This window comes from Hypanus sabinus, chromosome 3, assembly GCF_030144855.1.
Source record: "Hypanus sabinus isolate sHypSab1 chromosome 3, sHypSab1.hap1, whole genome shotgun sequence".
NCBI classification, from domain to species: domain Eukaryota; kingdom Metazoa; phylum Chordata; class Chondrichthyes; order Myliobatiformes; family Dasyatidae; genus Hypanus; species Hypanus sabinus.
The window spans coordinates 55,140,981-55,164,091 of NC_082708.1; the positions used below are offsets into that span (position 1 = coordinate 55,140,981).

General features: G+C 39.4%; 1 protein-coding gene across 3 annotated transcripts in view; it reads right to left on the reverse strand.

Moving 5' to 3' along the window:
* Window positions 1–234: 234 nt before the first annotated feature.
* gpr45 (G protein-coupled receptor 45) overlaps window positions 235–23,111 on the reverse strand; it is a 53,880-nt gene continuing 31,003 nt past the window's right edge. For all 3 annotated transcript variants that reach the window (XM_059963315.1, XM_059963313.1, XM_059963314.1), the window contains exons 2-3: window positions 14,111–14,207; window positions 235–3,737 (exon numbers count right to left, since the gene is read on the reverse strand). In XM_059963315.1, coding sequence (XP_059819298.1) covers window positions 2,403–3,545 — 1,143 coding nt within the window. In that variant the 5' untranslated portion in view covers window positions 3,546–3,737; window positions 14,111–14,207 and the 3' untranslated portion in view covers window positions 235–2,402. The remainder of the gene's footprint in view (window positions 3,738–14,110; window positions 14,208–23,111) is intronic.

Sequence of the window (23,111 nt, forward strand, 5' to 3'; positions counted from 1 at the left end):
GGTTGTGATGCGTAACATGCTGGGATATGGCCTATTCCTGGCTCTCACCAGTTAATTGTATCTCGTTTTGAGAAAGCATTGCCGGATTGGGAAATATATTTTGGTATCAATGGAGATAATGTGCTCTATATACAGTATTTCCTTTCTGCAATGTGAGCAAAGGTGAAAATGAACGAAGGCAAAATAGTTATTTGGAAGATAAATTTGATCTTCAACACTTTTCTTTATTCCCCTTGAACAGGATCTTCACCAGCTCCTGAAGTTACATCAGATGTAGTTGTCAATTGTTCATACTGACCCTTCCCTTGAATAACTCTGTCACTTGAATGCCACCACATTATAGTCAGCCAGGCATCCAGTATCTTCAGAAAAGGACCAAGGCAGTGTGCTTCAAGTCCTGGCTTTGTATAATACTGGGAGCACACTTCTGCACTTTTTCTATCATCATACAATGCCCTCCTGTGCTGTTTAAACACATTTCAAGTTTAGGTGTTGCCCATGACACACTCCCAAAATGCTACAAACCACAAGATTATTTCAGTATTTATGAATTTATACAAAACCTAGACATTAATTTTTGGGAACTGTGATTTAATGTTTTCTTATTTGTTTCCAGGTGCTCTCGATCTTAACTGTTCTGTGGATTCTCTCCACTACTTCCACTCGGGAAACCATGGCCTCTGCTTTTAATAGGAGGCAGCATTTCCCACAAAGGAATTTATCTTCCTCCTTTCCATCATCTCCTAAGTATCTGCATTGCAGTTGCCAATGAAAGGGGAGTTTTCTAACAATTGTGTGTTTGAAGGGGTAATGGGACAGAAACAGAGGTGCAGTTCATGACTGAACATCAGCTCTAAGACTAGTACTAACACCAAGCATCGGCAAAGGATGTGAGTCATCTATGTTTGGTTTTCTAGCATCCACATGATCATTGGTTGTTTCAAAGGCTTGACCCCAAAGACAGAATTAATTAAAATTAAAGGTTGGCCGCTCTTTTAAGGGGATTGCTGAAGGAGAGGAACTGGCAATCTAAAACAAGAGAAAATCTGCAGATGCTGGAAATCCAAGCAACACACACAAAATGCTGGAGGAACTCAGCAAGCCAGGCAGCTTGCTGAGTGCTATGGAAAAAAAGTACAGTTTATGATTCAGGCTGATATCCTTCAACAGGACTGGCAATCTAACCATCAGAGATACAAAGATGCTTACATTCTGATAGTGAGTCCCTTAGGGAGTCTGTGTGCTAGGACATGACCAAGAGCCATTTCATTATTTTTGATAAAATGGAATTGAATTTTTAAGACGTTACCATATTGGCTAATGATGAAAAGTTTTGGAACATTATGATATAGAAGCTACATTAAAGTGATCAAACTGGACTAATACGATATATGTTTGAGTTTCTTGCAATTATATTGCTGTACCTCTTACAAAGTAATTAAATAATAATACAGTTTAAGATCAATATGCAAGTTTATAAAGGATTTTAAATAATCTGAGCAACCCACACATTGCTGGAGGAACTCAGCAGGCCAAGCAGCATCTATGGAAAAGTGTAAACAGTCGATGTTTTGGACCAAGACCCTTCATCAGGACTAGAAAGAAAGAGGAGACTTTTTTTAAAATCCCAGTCCCAATGAAGTGTCTTGGCCTGAAATGCCTACTGTTTATTCATTTCCAAAGATGCTGCCTGACCTGCTGTGTTCCTCCAGCATTTTGTGCAATTTGCTTGGGATTTCCAGCATCTACAGATTTCTTCTGTTTTTAAACTAATCAAACACAGTTTGTTATATAAAGAGTCCATGGGCCAGACATAAAAAAGATCACAATTTAGCATTAATATGAGAGGTTTAATTAGACATTGTTAGCTTTATCAGTTTGGCACAACTGAGTGGGTTGAAGGCCTGTGTCCTGTGTTCTATGATCTACATGTTAAATCATATTCTTCCACAAATGGCCCACAGATTCTCTTCCCTATTGTTGCTTTTAAATATTAATCCTATTCCTAACTGTGTCAATTGGCTGCATGTTATAAAAGCTTCCTGTTTTCATTACCAATAATTTATAAGTATAACTAATCATGTGCTTTGAGATGCTGATCCACAATGTTATTTTACCACAACTACTCAATGTAAAATCCTGAAAAACTCATATCTATTTCATGAAAATATTTTCAAAAATCTTTCATAATGGTACTAATGGAGTTAAACCAGAACCAGAAGAGTCATATTTACATTAATTGTGAACACTAACAAACAGATAATCAGTATTAATAAATTACAATATAGTGGCAACCAATCCTCATAGGAGCAGGCTTTTATACAATAAATATCAAGTGTATATAACAGGAAAATATTCTACTTTATCGTATTTGCTAAAGACATATTGAAAAAAGTTTTACTTTATACAGCTGACTGATGATCATTGCAAATATAAATTGTACTGGGACGGATTCTCCGTTTTGTCCGGCCTGGTAACTTTGGTAGGATTTTGAATGTTTTTGGCATGAGTTCAACACAGGATTCCCGGAATTTCTTGATGCGCCAACAATAGATGATGGGATTGAAGACTGACTTCAGGTAAGTTAGCCATAAGACCCAGATGCTAATGGTGTAGAAGGAGTGACTGTGATAGAAGTTCTTGCTGAAAACAGAAAGGAGACTGAAGACAGTGTATGGCAACCAGCAGAATGAAAAGCCAATGAAGAGGATTAAAATAGTTGTGAAGGCTCGTGTTTTGAAGCTCATGTCAATGTTTATTTGATGAGGTCGCTGTAAACCCATTAATCCGAGCTTGCTTACTTGATTCAAGCAGAGATTATCTGCATGGTTATGGATCCGCACTGCATTTCTTCGCACTGTGTTCAGAATGCAGAGGTAAGAGTACAGCATCACGCTGAAAGGAATGAAAAACATCGTCACCAGCAAGAGCAAGGCATAAACCCGGTCAGCACCCACCTCTGTGTATCCTAGGACACACTGGGGTGCCCGGGTAGGTACTTCCACTGCAGTCCAGCCAATCACCGATGGAAAGGAGATACAGAAGGAGATGGTCCATGAAATGACAATCATTATTTTGGCACGATAGGTATTTAGTTTGTCTTGTCGTCGCACAATGATTAAGTAACGGTCAACACTGATTATCAGAAGAATTGCCACACCTTCTAAGCCAAAGAACCAGTAAAACATAGCAGAAACCCGGCAAAAATAACCCCCAAAGATCCACTCAACTGTTAAAATGGTGACTGTGGTAAAAGGCATGCACATCAAAGATAGCATAATGTCAGAAAATGCAAGGGTGGCTAAGAGAAGGTTGATTGCCGAGCGCATTGCAGGCTTCTGGTACACGATTAAACACACTATTGCATTGCCAAGGAGACCAATTGCAATCATTGACATCATCACTATTGCAAGCATTATCCTTATGAAGATGGGAATATTTGTCTTGCTTGAATTCACAACTGGATTTGTCACATTTAAAAACTCAGGGATGCATCTCTCCAAGAGTGTTTTGTTGCATTCAATCATTGTGAAAGTGTCGCTCATTCGCTTCTAGGCTGGAATTGGAAGCTTTTATATCCATGCACTAACAATGATTTTAAATCTGGTATATATTCAAAATTCTAACAAAATAAATATTCTTTGCCATGGGATGCAATGGAGTGCAGGAAATCTTGATAACAATAATCTTCATTACATATTGTTGGCCACCTTATATTCTGAAGTATACTTGATTGTCTAGGAGCAATAAACAAAAAAGAGAATTAATGTTCTTAGTTTTATTATCAACTTCACAATTAGCTGTTTTAAGTTCATAGTCTTTCAAAGTCTTAGCCACACCAGGGCTACAGAAAGTGGTAGATATAGCCCAGTCCATCACAAGCAAAGCCCTCTTGCCCCTTCTGTTAATAACATTTACAGGAAATACTATCAGAAGAAAGCAGCTTCCATCATCAAAATCCCCCACTAGCCTGGAGGCACAGAAGCCTTAGTTCCCACACCACCAAATTTGGAACTAACGTGGATAACTTCATTCACCAGTACACTGAACAGATTCTACAACCTCACTTTCAAGGACTCTTTACAACTCACGTTCTCAGTTTTTTTTTATTTGCATAGTTTGACTTCTTTTGCACACTTGTTGTTTTTCAGTCTTTGCTTATGGTATAGGTTTTTTTTCTTGTAAGATTCTATTTCTTCTTGTAAAAGCTTGCAAGAAAATGAATCTCAAAGTAGTATATGCATTGTGATGATAAATTTTCTTTGAACACACCTAGACATCCTATCGTAACTTACACAACTAGACTACAATTCTCAGAGCAAAGCCCGAGGCTTGGATCAATGAGTAAGTTGCACCAAATAAGTTTAATACATTGTAAGTTGCATTAGTGATTATTTCCCGGTGAAATGGTACCCAGAGTGGAATCTGACTGGCTTCTTTCATGTTAATACAGCTACATTGCAATGCTTATTTCCTCCTTTATCATCAAGATTGGTGGAACATGGAATAATCTCTGTACAGTGAGTGGTAATTCCACAACAATGTCTCCAATTTTTTTTTAACAGTTGCACAGACCAACTCTTAAGTGTGAAATTTTTACTCTGCCTGAAAACTGCGAGGCACTTTAAGTGTTTTTGTAATCTGTATAAATATTTAGAATGAAAACTGAAAAAAAATCACACGTGTCACTGGCAGCAGCCTGCCCGCCATCAAGGAGATGTGTATGTGCAGAAAAGTGTCGGAAAAGGGCAAGTAACATCATGAAGGATCCCACCTAACCAGATCATGGACTGTCTCCCTCCCTCCCATCAGGAAGGAGGCGATGTAGTATCCATGCCTGGATCACCAGACTCAAAATCAATTACTTTCCCCAAGCAGTAAGTTATATCAACACCTCCACCTGCTAATTTCACCACATTATGTCAGCCACTTTATGTATAGTCTTGCCTCACTTCATTGGACATGCAATCAATCTATTAATAGGCTTCTGTTAGTCTTGTGAGACCATGGATTTGCACCTTGGAAGGTTTCCAGGGCGCAGGCCTGGGCAGGGTTGTATGGGAGATCGGCAGTTGCCCAAGCTGCAAGCCTTCCCCTCTCCACACCACCGGTGTTGTCCAAGGGAAGGGCACTAGGACCCAAGCAGCTTGGCACTGGTGTCGTCACAGAACAATGTGTTGTTAAGTGCCTTGCTCAAGGACACAAACACGCTGCCTCAGCTGAGGCTCGAACCAGTGACCTTCAGATTACTTGTCCGATGCCTTATCCACCAGGCCACGCGCCAACACAATCTATATATAGAAGCTATCTTATGTATTTGTATGTATCATGTTTATTATCATTATTATTTTCTTTATCTTTTGTGGTTTTTTTGGTGCTGCATTGGATCCCAGAGTAACAATTATTTCATTCTCCTTTACCCTTGTGTACAGGAAATGATACTAAACAACCTTGAGTCTTTATCTTGTTATATCGAGTAAGGCTGTGAGATTTCCTGCAGCACTACCCCATTCTCTGGGGAGTTTCAATTCTTGTCCCCGCCACCCTACCTCTACCAGCCTCTTCAACTGGCAGACTGACAAAGTACCTGATCTATGCTGACTGCTCTTTAAGATAAAGGAGTTAGCCTGCTGATGTCAAATTATTCCTTTTGAAGGCTGTCATTACCAAACAGCATCCATTAATGATAAATGAATGACCCAGAAACCCTGTCTCCTCTCTTAGCGGTTCAAAGAACCTTCCAGTCCGAATGGCTTTTGATATAAAAGTAGAGCAAATTTTAGTTCACACAGATGGTGGTAAGAGGAATTTCTGCTGAATGATCTTAGCTGATAACAACAGGAGTCCGTGTCTTTAGAAAGACTGATGGCAGCAGGCAAAATATTTGTATATGTTTGCACTGATTTATGATGTCTGAATAGCTGACACATACTGTAAGGACTATCTGTAAATCAAGTTGCCACATAAAAACATTCATCCAGATATCCTAGTGATGAAAATGATGGAATTCAGATTTCAAAGTTCAAAAGTTCAAAGTAAATTTACCAAAGTATATATACTACCTTGAGTTTCTTTTTCTTGCAGGCACTTATAAGAAAAGAAATATTGAATTTATAAAAAAAAACAGCTATACAGATATAGGACTGACAAAAAACAATATGCAAAAGAAGGCAAATTGTCCAAATATAAAAGCAATACTGAGATTTGGATTTATCCTTCCTTCAACTATATAAAATACACAATATTCTGTTCTTACAATGTGATGGAAGGAATGATACTCGTCAAAATTCTTCCAATGAAGATGTTGAGTATCATGATCTACCGAGAGATTCTGATCAGCTGAATAAGTGGACCGAAGCATGGGAAATAGAATTTGATTTTGATAAGTGCAAGGTACTGCAATTTGGGAAGACAAATCTGGGTAGGACCTTCAGTCAATGCTAGGGCCCTAGGGAGTGTTGTAGGAAAGAGGGGTCTCAGAGTATAAGCACATGGTTCCCTGAAAATGGCATTGCAGGCCAATAGGGTGGTGAAGACTTCATCAGTCAGAACACGAAAATAGAAGATAAGATGTTATTTTGTCATTGTACAAGATATTGGTGAGGTTCCATTTGGAATATAGTGTTCAGATTTGGTCATCGTGCTATGAGAAAGATGCCATTAAGCTGAAAAGAGTGCACAGGAAATTTAAAAGGATGTTGCCAGGACTGAGTTATGAAGAGAGATTGAGCAGGTTGGGACGTTCTCATTGTAGAATGGGTGGTGATCTTAGAGAGGTGTATAAAATTATCAGAAGCACAGATTGGGTGAATGTGCCTAGTCTTTTTCTCAGAGTTGCAGAATCAAGAACTAGAGGGCAAGGTTTAAAGGCAGAGGGGTAAAGATTTAACAGGAACCTGAGAGGCAACTTTTTCATCCAGAGGGAGAGTGGTACAGGTTGAGCACCCCTTATCCGAAATTCCAAAATCCAAAACCACTGAAATGACATCACAACTGGAAAATTCCACAAGGTGCTTGGAAGGTTCCCAGGTGATGTGCAGGTCTCTCCATATCACGTATAGTTCTGAGAAGTAACATCACAAATGTAATTAAAAAGTTAAAAATTGAAAATTATTTCATAAAGCTCAAAATGAAGATCTTAATTGTATATTGAAAGAGTGGATTCATCATTGGAGTGAACAGATGCTGACTGATCATGTAACAAGCAAACAGATGCATCCCTGAGTTTTTAAACAGAAAATTGAAGGTAATTGTGAATATTCAGCAGGCTGGTTACAAGAATTTAAGAAAAGGCACGTCATTAAGTTTTTAAAGATTTGTGGTGAAGAACCACGTGCTGATCATGATACAACAGAGAAGTTCGTTATGAAGTTTGCCAAGAATGTCACTGATGAAAATCTAACACACTGAATGGCTGCATCAGTACATATGTGTGATAAACAAGTGTAAGACAAAGACTGTTCATCAGCAGCACAGAAAGTCAGAGTCGGAAAAGGTACCAAATAGCCATTAACCCTCCACCCAGGCATCCGTGGTGGTGATAGCCTTCCTTTCTGATGGTTCAATGTACACTCTATTGTTTCATGTACAAAATTATTATATGAAACTAGCTTCAGGGTGTATGTATAGGCTGTATATGTAATGTAAATGGAACTTGTGTTTAGACCTGGGTCCCATCCCCTAGCTATCTCATCATATAGATGCAAATATTCCAAAACCTGAAAAACTTTGAAATCTGAAACACTTGCAACTCCAAGTATTTTAGATAAGGGATGCTTAATCTGCATATGGAATAAACTGCCAGAGGAAGTGGCTGAGGCAAATATGTTAACAACATTTGAAAGGTACTTGGACAAGTACATGGATAAGAAAGGTTTAGTTGGATATGGGCCAAATGTGGGCAAATAGCACGAGCTTGGATGGGAATTTTGGTTGGCACAGATCATTCGGGCCGAAGGGCCTGTTTTTGTGCTGAATGACTCTATGACTAATGGATTCCAATGCAACTAATGAAAGTTTCTTTTTTTTTTGAGAAAGATATCATAAAATATTATTGTGCAAAGTAATATTATTGATAGGTATGCAGCAGACCCATGGCTAATGCTCCTTAAAGCAAAGCTGTCCAGAATCCTTCATTTGTTTAAATGTCTTGGCCAATTAATGCTAGTACAGTACTACTAGTCTTTCTTTATTTTACACACTGCACAATGTGTGGCTGTAAGAGAAAAACTTACGTTTGAGCAAAATGACAAATCCCGTGTTTTCCTTGAGGAAGTGTCTTGCCCAAATTCTAATTTAAAGTGCTATCACCAATAATAATTATCTCTTTAGTCACTACTCTTGTTAATGAATGAAACAGCAACTGTATTTACTTGTAGAGTGCAATGGATGGGTACCTGATGGTCAGCAAGGCCTGCTTCTGTATACTTTATTTAATAAGTAACTGCATTTTAGAGCAATTAACTTGGAATATTTCAGAGAAATTATAATATAGTGAATGATGAGAATCATTATTTTTACATAATTAGCATGTGGATAAATGGTGGTTTTTTGAGGATGGGAAAAATTAAAGTGGCCATTGTTTTTTCTGATTGGGATTAGGTGATCTGCAGAGAAAAATGTGCTTTCGGTTGTCAGACAGGCGTTGGATCTCTCCTGAAAATGCTGATATTTGCTGTTTGGGATGGAAAAAGAAATTGGATGATGGTAGATCTTCCTTTGATCATAGAGTTAGCTCTGCCTCATTTGATGGCACTTCTGCCCACAGTTTGAAAGGTAAAGGGTTCACATTCCAAAGACATCAGTATAAACATTCTTGTTCAACAATCCAGGACTGAGTGCGTGCAATACCACTGATGTGCAATCATTTGTTTAGGATGTTAAAACGAGGCCCACTCAGCATCTATTATGTTATTTTTAAGAGCAGTGGAGTTACCTCCACTGTCCTTGCTAATATTCTTCAATCCTACAGCTCTAAAGCAAATTATTTAGTTATTTTCATTTTTAAGTGGTACTTTCTCCTTGGAGCAACAGAGGATGAGAGGTGACCTGATAGAGCACAAGATGATGAGAGGCATTGATCGTGTGGATAGTCAAAGGCTTTTTCCCAGGGCTGAAATGGCTAACATGAAAGGGCACAGTTTTAAGGTGCTTGGAGGAAATGTCAGGGGTAAGTTTTTTTTTATAAATACAGAGAGTGGTGAGTGCATGGAATGGGCTGCTGGTGACGGTGGTGGAGGTGGATACGATAGGGTCTTTTAAGAGACTCCTGGATAGGTACATGGAACTTAGATAGTAGAGGGTTATGGGTAACCCTAGATAATTTATAAAGTAAGTACATCCTCGACACAGCATTGTGGGCCGAAGGGCCTGTATCGAGCTGTAGTTTTTCTATGTTTTTATGAAATATTTCTTTTAACAAAATTTATACCGCCTAAAATACAGCATTATAATGCTGATTTTTGAACAGTTTGTGCACCCATCAACAGGGAGCACCTCCTTTATTCATTTTTTGAAATAATTATTTTCTTTTGTAACTTATAACAATTATATATCTTTGCAGTTTACTGTTGCTGCAAAACAAATTTCATGTTCCCTAAAGTAATTATAATAAATCTAATCCTGAATCATACTTTCATCTTCACCATGGATGTCCAGCCCCTATACAATTCTATCCCCCATCAAGGCTCAAAGCTCCCACTTCTTTCTTGATGAAACAGCCAACCAATCCCCCTTCACTACCATCCTCCTCCACCTGGTAGAACTGGTCCTCGCCCTCAACAACTTTTCCTTTGGCTCCCCTCACTTTTTCCAAATTCGAGGGGTAGCCATTGGCACTTACCAGGAACCCAGCTATGCCTGCCTCTTTGTTGGCTGCGTAGAACAGACCATGTTTGAACCCTTCCGCAGTAATACACCCCAACTCTTCCTCCGTACATTGACGATTGCATTGTCAATGCTTCATGCATCCACACTGAGCTCATCAATTTAATCAACTTTGTGTCTAACTTCCACTTTGCCCTTAAGTTCACTTGGTTCATCTCTGAAACCTCTTTCCTTTTTCTCAATCTCTCTGTCTCCTTCTCTGGTGATAGACTGTTAACCAACATACTTTATAAGCCTACTGTTTCCCTTGTTTATCTCAACAATACCTTTTCCAACCCTGTCTCCTGTAAAAACGCTATTTCCTTTTCTCAGTTTCTTCAACTCCGCTGCATCTCTTCTCAGTGCTTGGCTTTCTGTTCCGTTACTTCAGAGATGTCCTCCTCCTTTAAAAGAACAGGGTTTCCTTCCCTCCACCATTGATACTGCCCTCGCCTCCTCCATTTTCAGAACATCCTGCTCACCCCATCTTCCCAGCACCTTAACAGCAGTAGAGTTCTTCTTGTCCTCACCTACCACCCCATCAGCCTCTGCATCTAACACATTACCCTCCGAAACCTGCCATCTCCAAAGGATCCTGCCACTAAATAAATCTTTACCTCCTCCCCAACCCACTTTCCACAGGGATCACTGCCTGTGTGATTCCCTTGTCCAGTTGTTCCTTCCCACTAATCTCCCTCCAGGCACTTACCTCAGCAAGTTGCCCAAGTACCACAGCTGCCCACAAACGTCCATTCAGGACCCCAGGCAGTCCTTCCAGGTGAGGTAACACTTAACCTGCAGATCTACTGGGGTTGCCTATTGCGTCTGGTGCTCCCCATGCTGGGGTGAGACCCATCATAAACTGGGTGACCGCTTCTTGAGCACATCCACACCATCTGCCACAAGCGGGACCTCCTGGTAGCCAAACATTTTAATTCCAATTTCCATTCTGACATGTCAGTCCATAGCCCTCTCTTGTGCCAAGGTGAGGCCACCCTTATCTTCCTTGTATTCCTTATAGGAGCAACACCTTATATTCCATCTGGGTAGCCTCCAACCTGATGTAATGAATATCGATTTCTCCTCCTGATAAACAAATTCCCCCTGCCCTTTTCTCGATTCTCCAGCCTGACCTTTTACCTCTTCTCACCTGCATATGACTTCATCCTGCTTCCCTTCCTCCTTCCCTTTTCCCTACGGTCTGCTCTCCTCTTCCATCAGGTTCCTTCTTCTCCGGCCCTTGACCTTCCGTACTTCAGAAGTTCCATCTTCCAGCTATCCTCCTTTTCCTCCCCCACCCCTTTATTCTGCTGTCTTCCCCCTTCCTTCTTAGTCTTGAAGAAGGGTCTCGGCCCAAAACATCAACTATCTTTTTATTTCCATAGATGTTGTCTGGCCTGCTGAGTTCCTTCAGCATTTTGTGTGTGTTGCTCTGGATTTCCAGCATCTGCAGACTTTTCCTTGTTTATGCTTTCAACCTTGTGTTTGCTAAAATATGGAATCAATCCATTTATATGAACAACTGAGACTGATAGAGTGAATATAGATGTTAAAAACATTCCATTTTTTAGACTTTGCTTTATATATTGTTGTGTTTTTGCAACAAAAGAACATTGGTGATAATAAGAAATACCCTCCAGGTAACAGAAGTATTTGGCCTTCAATCTACCACAAGAGAACCCGATCTTCAGTGACCAGAAAACACCCTCTCATTGTGACTTTTGCTTCTCTTAGCTTCACAAGAGATACCTTTGCTCTCGGATTGTAATACCATATTAGATCATTTAATTTAGGTCACAACTGATTTCAAAGGCCAGTTATCATTCTGCTAGGAATCAAACACTCCAGAGCACGTTTCTTGCTATAAACAAAAATCTTCGGAAAGACAAGCTTTTGGTGGGCCCTGACAGTGCTGTTATTTGTAGGTGACCCAAGTGACCCAACTGTTGAGTTGAGCAAGGATTCTTCAATGAAACTTAGATTATCGAGAGAAATCTCTGTTCAGTATTGCAGTCAAGTAGGCACTGGGAACACTGATCATCAAGATGATTAAGAAGAAAATGGAGTTCACGTTACAGGCTGAGATGGAGGCACGTGTCCTGATGGAATGGTCAAAAATGTGAACTACTGTTCATGTTTACCTGAAATATAGATGTCAGGACCATTGGCAAACTGAAGCTATGTGATAAGGCTAAGGAAGATCAAGCCCTTCCGATAATCCAATTCTAAAGCTGATTTGCATCTACAGATCTTCACTTACACATAAATGGTAGACTGGTGACTCACTCAGTGAACCAACAGGGGCCCCAACAACAGCACCTTTCACCATCAGCAAAGTGAGCAGCATCTCTATAGAGAGTTGCAGAAGCTTCTCTACCACAGTGCTGGAGGATGTTCATCTTCTCTTTAGTGCATTTGGAAGTAGGATAGTTTCATCTGGCAAAGGCATTACTACCAACTCAGTCATGAACATGGTCATGAAGCTCTAGCAATCAAGACAAAGCAATAGAAACAGGTGAAAACAAGCGGATGGGTTTAGATACCCTACAGGGACAGGGAGAAAGTATTTCAGTATTTATGTGGAAGTCCTGAAATTGTGGACAACTTATGGAAAATGAATTGCATTGTCACTCCTGATGAAATATTACCACTCAGTTTTGTTTCCTTCTGCTAGGATATAACAGCCACCAATAGAGAGCTTTCAGGAGAACGATGGCTGTGTGTCATAAATTTTGCCAAGTAGTTAGAACAATAATGGGCTTCCCTTCCCTGCAGTGTGGAGTGTTTGATGTTTCCAGATGAAAGCATTATTTTATCCTCTGAGCATTAGAAATAACAAGAAAGCTCAAGGCATTGTCATAGTTTCAAGTCATTTCATTGCAATAGAGCTGTACTGGAGTATACTCCGCATTTGATGACCCACAATCCTCATTAAATGAAGCTTCATAGCAGCTAAGGACATAAAATCTAGTTTAGAAGGATAAAAGGAGACTGGCAATTAGGGAAAAGAAGCCTGACGGCACTTGAGAGGGGGAAGAATGAGAAGGGGCCGAGCAGAGAGGATGAGCAAGGGGGAATGAGAGAGAAACTAGCAGAGAAAATGTTCACGTGGGAGCATGAGGGAAATCATGCAAGAGAGAGGATGTGTGAGGGTTTGTGAGAGAAAATGTGCAACAGTGTATGTGTGAGAGAGCGCGAGAGATAGATTGTGGAAGAGAATGTGCGCAACGTGAGACTACTTGAGAGTATTGACACAAGAGAGCGAGTGAATGCATAAGTGGGATCACGAGTTGGAGGGGAAGGGGGAGGAAGTGAGGGAAAGAATGAGAGAGTGAGGGGGAGAGGGTGGGTGAGGGAGAGAGAGAGATTGTGAGGGGGGAGAGGGTATGAGAGAAAGTGAAAGAGTGAGAGAGAAAGAAAATCCAACAGCAGCAATAAACTCTCACAGTCTCTCCTCTCTAGGTTCATCAAAGGAAGGATAAATGGTTTTGCTGACTACAAAGATATATAATGAAGGCTGAGTTATCAACAGAACATTCTTACTGAAGGCAGCAAACTCCCAACGATACCAGAGTATGCTGCAACAATATCTCAATAGTCATTCTGTATCGTATACCTACATTAATAACCATAATGCTGCAATGGGATCTATAACACCTTTGCTCATTATCTTTAACCAACTAACTGTCAATGTTCCAAATGGAGAAACCCCAGAGGATGTGATGGAACCAGAAGCTGAAATACACCTATAAGTGCTTTCTGCAAAGTATCTGGATTCAACACATAAAGGCGCAATCCAGTTTGCAGCAACTAGTGGATTGCTAATCATCAGTTGCTAATCCAGGAATGATCCGAAATATCAAATACATGTACAGCTTTGGTCACTTCATATTTACTTCTTGAAAAAGGAAAGCAAAGTAGATGTACTGTAGAATATGTCCAGATTTGCAATAATTATCATTACATGATAGACGTCAATCTAGCAATTGTAGACAAAACCCACTTCATACCTCTTGACATGTTGGAAAGAAACTATAGATATGTGGCTCCCTATTATTTTTGCAGTAAGCATTTTAGATGTGCACCATAATCAGGTCAGTCTATTAAGAATGGCAATTAAACTGCCACACTGGCTATTTACTAACTATCTAACCCCTCCACCCCCTGCAACTCAAAGCTGCCAGGTAATCATTGATCCAATTGATTATATAAAAAGTAAATGGTAAGAAAGGAGGTGATGACTTACGTTTTTTCAGAAATGCTCGATTTGTGCTGCATCTGAGGGATGGATATTGGTCTTGATTGTGACAGTATGAGTATCTGGAACTCTGCATTAGTATAATCTAGCAAGAAAAAAATAATTAATTTATCACTTACACACTTCCTCTTTTCTAATGTGAGGACTAATGTTTCTATCATTTATACATTAGTTATAAGCCCTATAAGTTTATTGAATCAAGAGAAGCTCCACATATATCAAATAAATGAGAATTAAAAGCCAACAACAATATTTGTGTAAAAATGTAATATCACTTTTGTAGCTAAATTTTAATTCAGCAGAATTTTTCTTGAAATATCATAAATCAAGCAAATGCACAATATGTGGGTATGGTTATACAAATTCACTAGTAATTATGGAGAGAAAGAGATATTAAAACATTACTTGACAGTGATGATCTTAACTGTTTCATCTTGAATGACTGGATTATAAGACTAACATCAAAAATATATACTTTACCCAATAAAGGTGTGTGAAGGTCTGGGAATACAGATTCATAATTAATTGGAAGTGGTATCACAGGTAGAAAAGGTGGTAAAGAAAGCTTTTGGCTTATTGGCCTTCATAAATCAAAGAATTGAGTACAGGAGATGGGAGGTTATTTTGGAGTTGTTTAAGGCACTGGTGAGGCCTAATTTGGAGTATTGTGTACAATTTTGTTCACCTATCTATGTGAAAAATATAAATAAGGTTGAAAAAGTACAGAGAACATTTACAGAGATGTTTGCCGGGTCTGAAGGCCCTGAGTTATAAGGAAAGATTGAATAGGTTAGGACTTTATTTCTTGGAACGTAGAAGATTGAGAGGAGATTTGATAGAGGTATAAATTATGAGGGGTATAGATAGGGTAAGTACAAGCAGGCTTTTTCCACTGAGGTAGGGTGGGACTACAACTAGAGGTCATGGGTTATGGGTGAAAGAGATGAAGTAAATAGCAATTTCACAGCTATTTACTTCATCCCTCCCCTCCAGGTTTCACCTATCACCTGGTGTTTCTCTCTCCCCTCCCTCCACCTTTTAAAACTACTCCTCAGCTTTTTTTCCCTCCCAGGATTTTGGCCCGAAATGTCGACTGTACTTTTTTCCATAGAAGATGAGGAGGAACTGCTTTTCCCAGAGAGTGGTGAATCAGTGGAATTCTCTGCCCGATGAAGCAGCCGAGACTACCTCTGTAAATACATTTAAGACAAGGTAGGATAGATTTTTGCATAGCAGGGGAAAAAGTCAGGTAGGCAGAGACGAGTCCATGGTCAGATCAGCTATGATCTTATTGAATGGTGGAGCAGGCTTGACGAGCCTACTCCTGCTCTTATTTCTTATGTTAAGACTGAAAAGGCACCTTTTTTCCCCCTCAGAGTGTCATGCATTTTGGAACTCATTGTATTCGAGGGTAATGGAAAGAGCATCTTTGAACATTTTTAAGGTAAGAATTAGCAGATTTCTGATAGGAATAGTGTGTAAGGTTACAATGGGCACACATTAAATGAGGTTTGTATCAGATCAATCCAGATTTTATATAAAAAAAGGGGCCTCATGACTTATTCTTTTAACTTACATCAAAGACTGTTTTAGCAAGTATGTGTAATGACAGAGAGAAACATTAACTGTAAAGCCTGACCAACAGCTTAAGATCTTGACTCTTCAATATCCTCATCAACTATATTTTCCTAAGAGATTGTCATTGATAAATCCAATATGCACTTTGAATTGAACTGAATAATATTTGGAAATATTAATAATATTACGTTGCTGCTAATTTCAAAAGAGCCAAATAGCTAGGAAAGTAACACTGTCTTTCAGTGGTGGCAAGAATACAGCCCTCCTGAATACGGTATCCAGCAGTTCCTGTTGCTGATCACTTAGCAACAGGGATTTATGGGGGCTGTAATTAGAGGAAATGGGCTCATACTATTAGCCGCCATATGTTAGATTTCACACTAAGTATATCAAGTTACCCACACTCTTTGAATAGGGCCCTTTTAGTGGGGGAAATTGAGAACACAATTTAATATAGAAAAGATTAAAGAAAAGAACGTATAAATAATATTGTTTTGTTTACCAGACCAAAATCTTTAATGGCTCAAATGAAATCTATGCTCAGTCGTTGGCGCTGCTTCAAAGGTAGATTCTGATAGATGGCTGAAAGACCAACATATTATTGTTTTTAATTCTTGAAATACTTGTAGATGAAAGGTATAGTAGTTAAGGGGAATGTGAGGGGGAACTTCTTCACTCAGATGGTGGTGGAAGTGTAGAATGAAGTTGTGGATGTGAGTTCAATTACAACATTTAAGAGAAATTTGGATAAGTACACGAATGGGAGGGGTATGGGGGGCTATTGTCCATGTGCGGGTCAATGGGACTAGGAGAATATCAGACCAGATGGGCAATAGGGCCTGCTCCTGTGCTATAGTACTCTATGAAAGTAATGTTCCTTTCATCTCTCTTGGTCAACAGGAGATCTTTCTTTATTGAAATTTTTAATCTTAATGTTTGTCTTTACTGTACAATTCAAGTTTGTGTCAAAGTCAAAATATTAGCACAAGGTTTTCGGAATGAAATGCATTTCAATACACCAAAGACACTGAAATGGGACAACAAATCCTGGTGTACCGTCTTGAGCCTTTTTTTTGAAAAAAGAACAGCCAGTTTAACTAATGCAGTATGATTAAAGAGTTTTCACTCTCACAGCTACCCCCACAACCAATTCTGATGCTTTAATTTGTCGAAGCTGATCAATGAACATTTCAGCTTATGGCCTGCTTTTAGTTTCCATGGTAACCCAAAATATCCCAGTAGACATCCTTTGATTTAAATGAACACTGTGCTTGACCCAATAAATAATTCAGAACAGTTCAATAGAGAGAAAAATAATTCTCTTTTTCCACTTTCACAATGGATCTGAAATCAAGTAATAAAAGCTGTAGAGATGGTCGGACTGGCTGCTAAGTATTATACACAAATGCACACCATGTTTAATAGAGCAGGCAGGGCAGAGTACAGGACTGTTAAAAGCTATCACATTGAATTCCTAATCCTCACTTTCCTGAGATCGATCTCTCAGCTCATTTACTTTTTCCTCTGTCATTTTCAAAGGACTTGGACAAGGGATAGAAACTCATCACAGGTACTGAACTTGCAATATAGTTGCACTTCCGTGTTGTACTCTTGTTCTGGAATTCTGTTCCACTCATTTCAATTAAAAGCCATTATGCAAGCAAGAGTCAGTGAGAACATGGCTGGGAGAGAAAGCTTAACTAATACTGGATAGGTACGAGTGTTTGCATAAATTTCAGGTAGGATGGCAACACAGAGGCTATCAATATGAATGAACAATCAACTGGAGGTGTTAAAGACAAGGCTATAATTGTGGGAGACATTGGAATGCAGTTAATCCTGATGTCCAGTGGCCACGTCCCTGTGTTTGTTCGTTCTTCAGTTTCCTCATGCATTGCAAAGACGTGGGAGAGTAGATAAACAGGCCACTGTAAAATTGCTCAAATGTGCGGTGGTTGGGAAAAGTTGATGGAAATGCAAAGAGAATAAACACAGGGAAATTAGTAGAAAAATTAGATTGCTCCCTGGGCTGGCATGGACTTGATGGACTGAATGGCTGCCCTCTATGTTGTAAAGAAATATAGAAAATAAGGTGGTGGTGAGTTTGTTATAAAATTTTGACATATATCTGAGATGGTTTGGATTTGGAATTAATGCTTCTGGCTGTCAAGCAGCACAGACATTGCATGCGAACAGTATGTATCTAAGTAAACAATGGTGGATGGAAGTCAAATCCTGTCGTAAAGTTGCATTCAACCCCTGTACTTGTGGTCATGTTCTTCAACCAGAATCAGCTACTCTTTTCTCATGGTCTTTCAAATGTTTAATCAATTTCCATGTAAACTCTGTTATGATCTTAGCCTCAGGAGCTACCCAGCTGGGTTGCCTCTGATGATGTGGATGTGATTGTGGGCAGATCAACACCTTGTATTCAGTAAAATCCCAAGAAACTGCAGAGTGTGGACAGAGCTCAGCGCATTACAAAAACCAGCCTCCACGGACACTGTCTACAGTCTGGTTGCCTCAGTAAAGCAACCAACATAATCAAAGATTCCTCAACTCTGAACATCCCCTCTTCTCCCCCCTCCCATCAGGAAGAAGATTATAAAAGCCTGAAAGCACATACCACCAGGCCTCAGGGATAGCGTCCATTATGCTGTTATATTTACTGAACAAACCTCAAGTTCAAAGTACAATTATCAAAATATGTATACTACTTACAACCTTGAGATATGTCTCCATACAGCCAGCCATAAAACAAAAGAAACCCAATAGAACCCACTGAAAGACAGTCATACACCCAATGTAAACAATGAAAGTAGCATTGTTATTTATTTTTATTGTTTGTCATGCAAACAATAAAAGCAAGCAAATAACATTCAGAAGTGCAGTTCATATAAGTGAGTTCACAGCCACAAAGCCAGTCACAACCAATCCAGGAGCCTGTTAGATGTAGGCCACAGCCTCAGTTCAGCGCAGACAAGTAAACCTCACCACCTTATCTTATACGATGAGATGGACTCTTTTTCTATTCACAGCGCTACGGTACTCTGGCAGTTACCATGACGCTATTACAGCTCGGGTCGTCACAGCTTGAAGTTCAATCCCAGCATCCTCTGTAAGGCGTTGGTACGTCCTCCCCAAGGAATGCAACCGTTTCCTCCGGGTGCTCCTGTTTCCTTCGACATTCCAGACATACCAGCTAGTAGGTTAATTGGTCATTGTAAATTGTCCCGTGATTAGGCTAGGGTTAAAAATTGGGGTGGCTGGCAGTCTGTCTCAAAGGGCCTATTCCGCACTATCTTTAAATAAACAAAAATACATGAAATGAAAACCACTATATTCTGAACTCTGTTATTGCTTTTCCCTAGTATTACAGAGTGATGAAATGACCAGTATGGAACGAATGAAAAACAGTTATTTTTCACTCTACCTTACTACACATGAAAATAATGAACCAATTTACCAATTATCCCGTGTCTATTACCAAGCCCAATTCTTGGATCTTTTCGTGACAGGTTGGAAACGCAGTGGAAGTTACTGGTCCTTGTGGTCTGGGGGGACTGTATTCATCACCCCCTGTAAAGGAGTCAGCATTTTCAATATCAATTTACAATGGGTTAGACTGCAAGGTTTTTGTCAAAAGAAACAGAATTGCCTTATCCCCAAATTTTATTAATAGCTCTCCTGAAAGCTTGTCCAACTCATTAGAAATTAGGCAGAACCTGACCTCAATGATTCAAAGATTTTGTGGACAATCTTTTAAACTACACCCACTCCCTTACAAAGTCAAAGCTTGGGTTATCTTTTCATCTTGAATACCAGCATCTTTTTGCATTGTTAGATTCACACACCAAGAAAGATACTAATGATTATAAAATCATATTTTCCCAAGAAAATACACTCCTTCATTAAATGTTAAAATTTCTTTAACATTTTGAATAAATCTATAATGCCTAATGAACAGGAAGAAACTCAAAGGCTCAGGCTTTAATGCGGGGACACTATAATGAGCACACTCCCACTGTGTCACACAGGAGAAGTTACGTGCTCTGGCTCTGCAATCCTCAGACTCTGAAGAGACAAACTGGTTCTACTGTTCGTTTCAACATGTGTTTGGTAAATATAATGTTTTAAACAATTAACCATGGCCTGCATGTTCCTGAAGACTCTTTCCCTGGGGATAAAGCAGTTCTACAGAATTGGACTCTCAACCAAGTAACAGGTAGAACAGGAGAGATATCCTGGAGTCCAGTAAAAATTTAAAAGGAGGAACATGATTATAAAATCACAGCTGTATTATTAAAATTAAAGTTGAGGCATTAATCTCTTACATAGAGGAAGAAGAAGAAGAATAGCCCTTAACTTGGCAATGGGCACCGTCATGATGGTGTTTATGTAGCAAGTTATTCTATTTTTTAAAACGAGGCCGAGTTGCTAGCTCGACACTCAACCCGACTTGGATTCAAACTCAGGAACCTATGCACCAGAGTCCGGCGCTGATATTATTGCACCACCAAGCTGGATATTTTCTTACATAGTGGCCACTTTATTCGATGCCCCCCCGTCTGCTGCTGCCGTCGCCCATTCACTTCAAGGTTCAATATATTGTGCATTCAGAGATGCTCTACCGCACACCACTGTTGGGATGTTTAGTTATTTGACTTTCTGTCAGCTTGATCCAGCCTGACCGTTCTTTCTGAAATCTCATTAACAAGTTTTTGCCCGCACAATTGCGGAATTTTTTTTTGTTTTCTGCACCATTCTCTGTAAACTCTAGAGCCTGTTGTGTGTGAAAATCGCAGGTCAACAGTTTCTGAGATACTCAAACCATTACATCTGGTACCAACATTTATTCCACAGTCATGGTTGCTTAGATCACAATACTTCCCCATTCTGATGTTTGGTCTGAACAACAACTGATACTCTTGACCACGTCTGCATGCTTTTGTGCACAGAGATACTGCCATGTGATTGGCTGATTAAATATTTGCATTAACGAGTTGTACAGGTATGCCGATTAAATATGGGCTAAATCTCTTTTCAGTTGTTTATGGCACTGTACATATGGGTAGAATTTCACTTGTGTGTAAAACAACAGTTGTGTACAACATTAAGAAGAAACTGATCCTTATTTCCACTGAAATCAATAGCATGTCCAGGACAGAACTTCAAAGTGGATCCTTGGAAGCATAAACAAAATCATTCGGCTGGTGCTGATAATGGAAGAAATGTTGGCAAGGAGATACTATAAGTCAGTAATTTCCCCCCATTAGCATTATTTATCAGTTCTCCTTGAATTGAAGTATACTGGGCACCAGCTCCATGTACCGTTGGACAAGGAACTTTAATGACACCAGATCTTGGCTAGTCAATGACTGCAGAAGATAGAGCATGCACACTAAATGCATGAAATTATTTTCTGGGTTTAAAATGGTCAATGAGTGGAATGGCCACAATTCTGTATATATTCATATTCCATTTCAGTGCTGACCTGTCAGTACCTTTCTTACTGGACCTTTAATAAAACTCATCTTGATTGTCCACCCCTTCCATCAAAAATTATATTCAGATTTGTGGATGTTAATGAGTTCATAAAGAAGGATGGGAAGCAAATGTGTTACCTGTCCATTACAACAGACAAGTGGCTTGAATTTCCTATCTTGACTGCACAGCCGAGAGGTTTTTAAAAATCTCTAGTTAAAGTTAGGCTTGATCATGTCAGTTGAGGTGGGGTTGAATGTGGGAGAGAAAGTTTTGGATAGGAAGTACTGAAGTCTTGGTTTTCCCACACATTACAACATTTTTGACTCCCTCATTGGTGAAGAGAGAGTTAGCCAGACTGATGTACTTCTTTCCCAGGAATTAGAGTGGGGCTCCAGGCTGATCCCTCATTCTGGCTTCCAAGGGTTATTATTGCTTATCATTTGACATCCATCTGTTCTGTTAATGTTTTAAATTTATAGAAGTAAAAACTACAGAATTTTACATATTAATATTATAGCATCTTCAAATATAAAAGTTACTGCAAGATCTAAGCATGTTTGCCCCAAGTCCAGATTGGTTCCTAGATTAGTAAATTTGGAACCCATTGTTTAAAATGCCCTCAAATGTTCCCTACCTAAGATGGAAATACATACAAATGGATGGTTTGCTTTACATTTAATATTATTTTTACTGCAATTGGGAAAGAATTACGTAGCACCGTATTTCATACCAACAGTATCTGAAATGTTTTACAAGCAATTCATTACTTTTCAATGAGCAATTGAAATTATTCCACAGGAAAAATCAATTGCATATAGCACATTACAAAGACAGGATAAAAGCAAGTGGATGATGAAGAAATGTTGGTCAGAACAGGAAGAAACTGCTTGAATTTAATAAAAACAGACCTGTCTTTTGGGGGGAAATATTGTCTTCTTCTCTAGATGAATTAAAAAAATTCTATGATACTTTTTAAAATAGTGCAAGAAGAAATATAATTGTCCATAAACATGCCACAACAGTATGTCAAGGCTTCTTCTACTTCTATTAGTGCATATTTTTGTATGCATACCTTGTGTAGAGGACCCCGTTGTGACTATTTATCTTTTAGGGCACATTAAGACCTTCAAAGGAATTTCACACATCTGCTAAAATCAACCTGTGCTAATGACCACCGTACCTGCATCTCCTAAAGACAAGGGGAGCATTGCATCCAACCACTGTTGTTTGGAGAGTAACAAGAAGAGAAGAACGTACATCTGTTCAGCAGCACAGAGAAACAGGCCCTACGGTCCACAGTCTCTGTGATAAACAAAATCCCAAATTAAACTAAATCTCTTCACCAGCAGGTGGTCTATATCCCTCATTTCCCTGCACACTTATGTCTTTTGTACGCCACCACAGTACCCGCTACCATCATGATCCTTTTCAGCTTACTCCAGATACCTACCACTCTTCGTGTAAAAGTATTTGCTCCAAACTTCCCCCCACTTACCTTAAGTGGATGCTCCCTAGTATTTGACATTCCTACCCTGATTCTGACTGTTTATGCCTCTCATACTTTTATGACTTTTTATCAGGTCTCCCTAGAGAAAACAACCCAAGTTTGTCCAACTTCTCGTTTGAGCTCACAACCTCTATTCGAAGTGGCACCCTGGTAAACCTCTTTTCCATATCGTTTTTATAATGCAGCAACCAGAATTGCACACAATACAGAATTACAGCCCACATAAAATTTTACATAGCTCCAACATGACTTCCTTTACTCTTAAACTCGATGCCTCAATCAATAAAGGCAAACACGTGATTCACCTTAACACCCCATCTACCTGAGTACCCACTTCTGGGCAGCTATGGACATGGGCTCCAAGATCCCCCTGTACTTCAACGCTGCCAACGGTCATGTCATTAACTGTGTACTGTG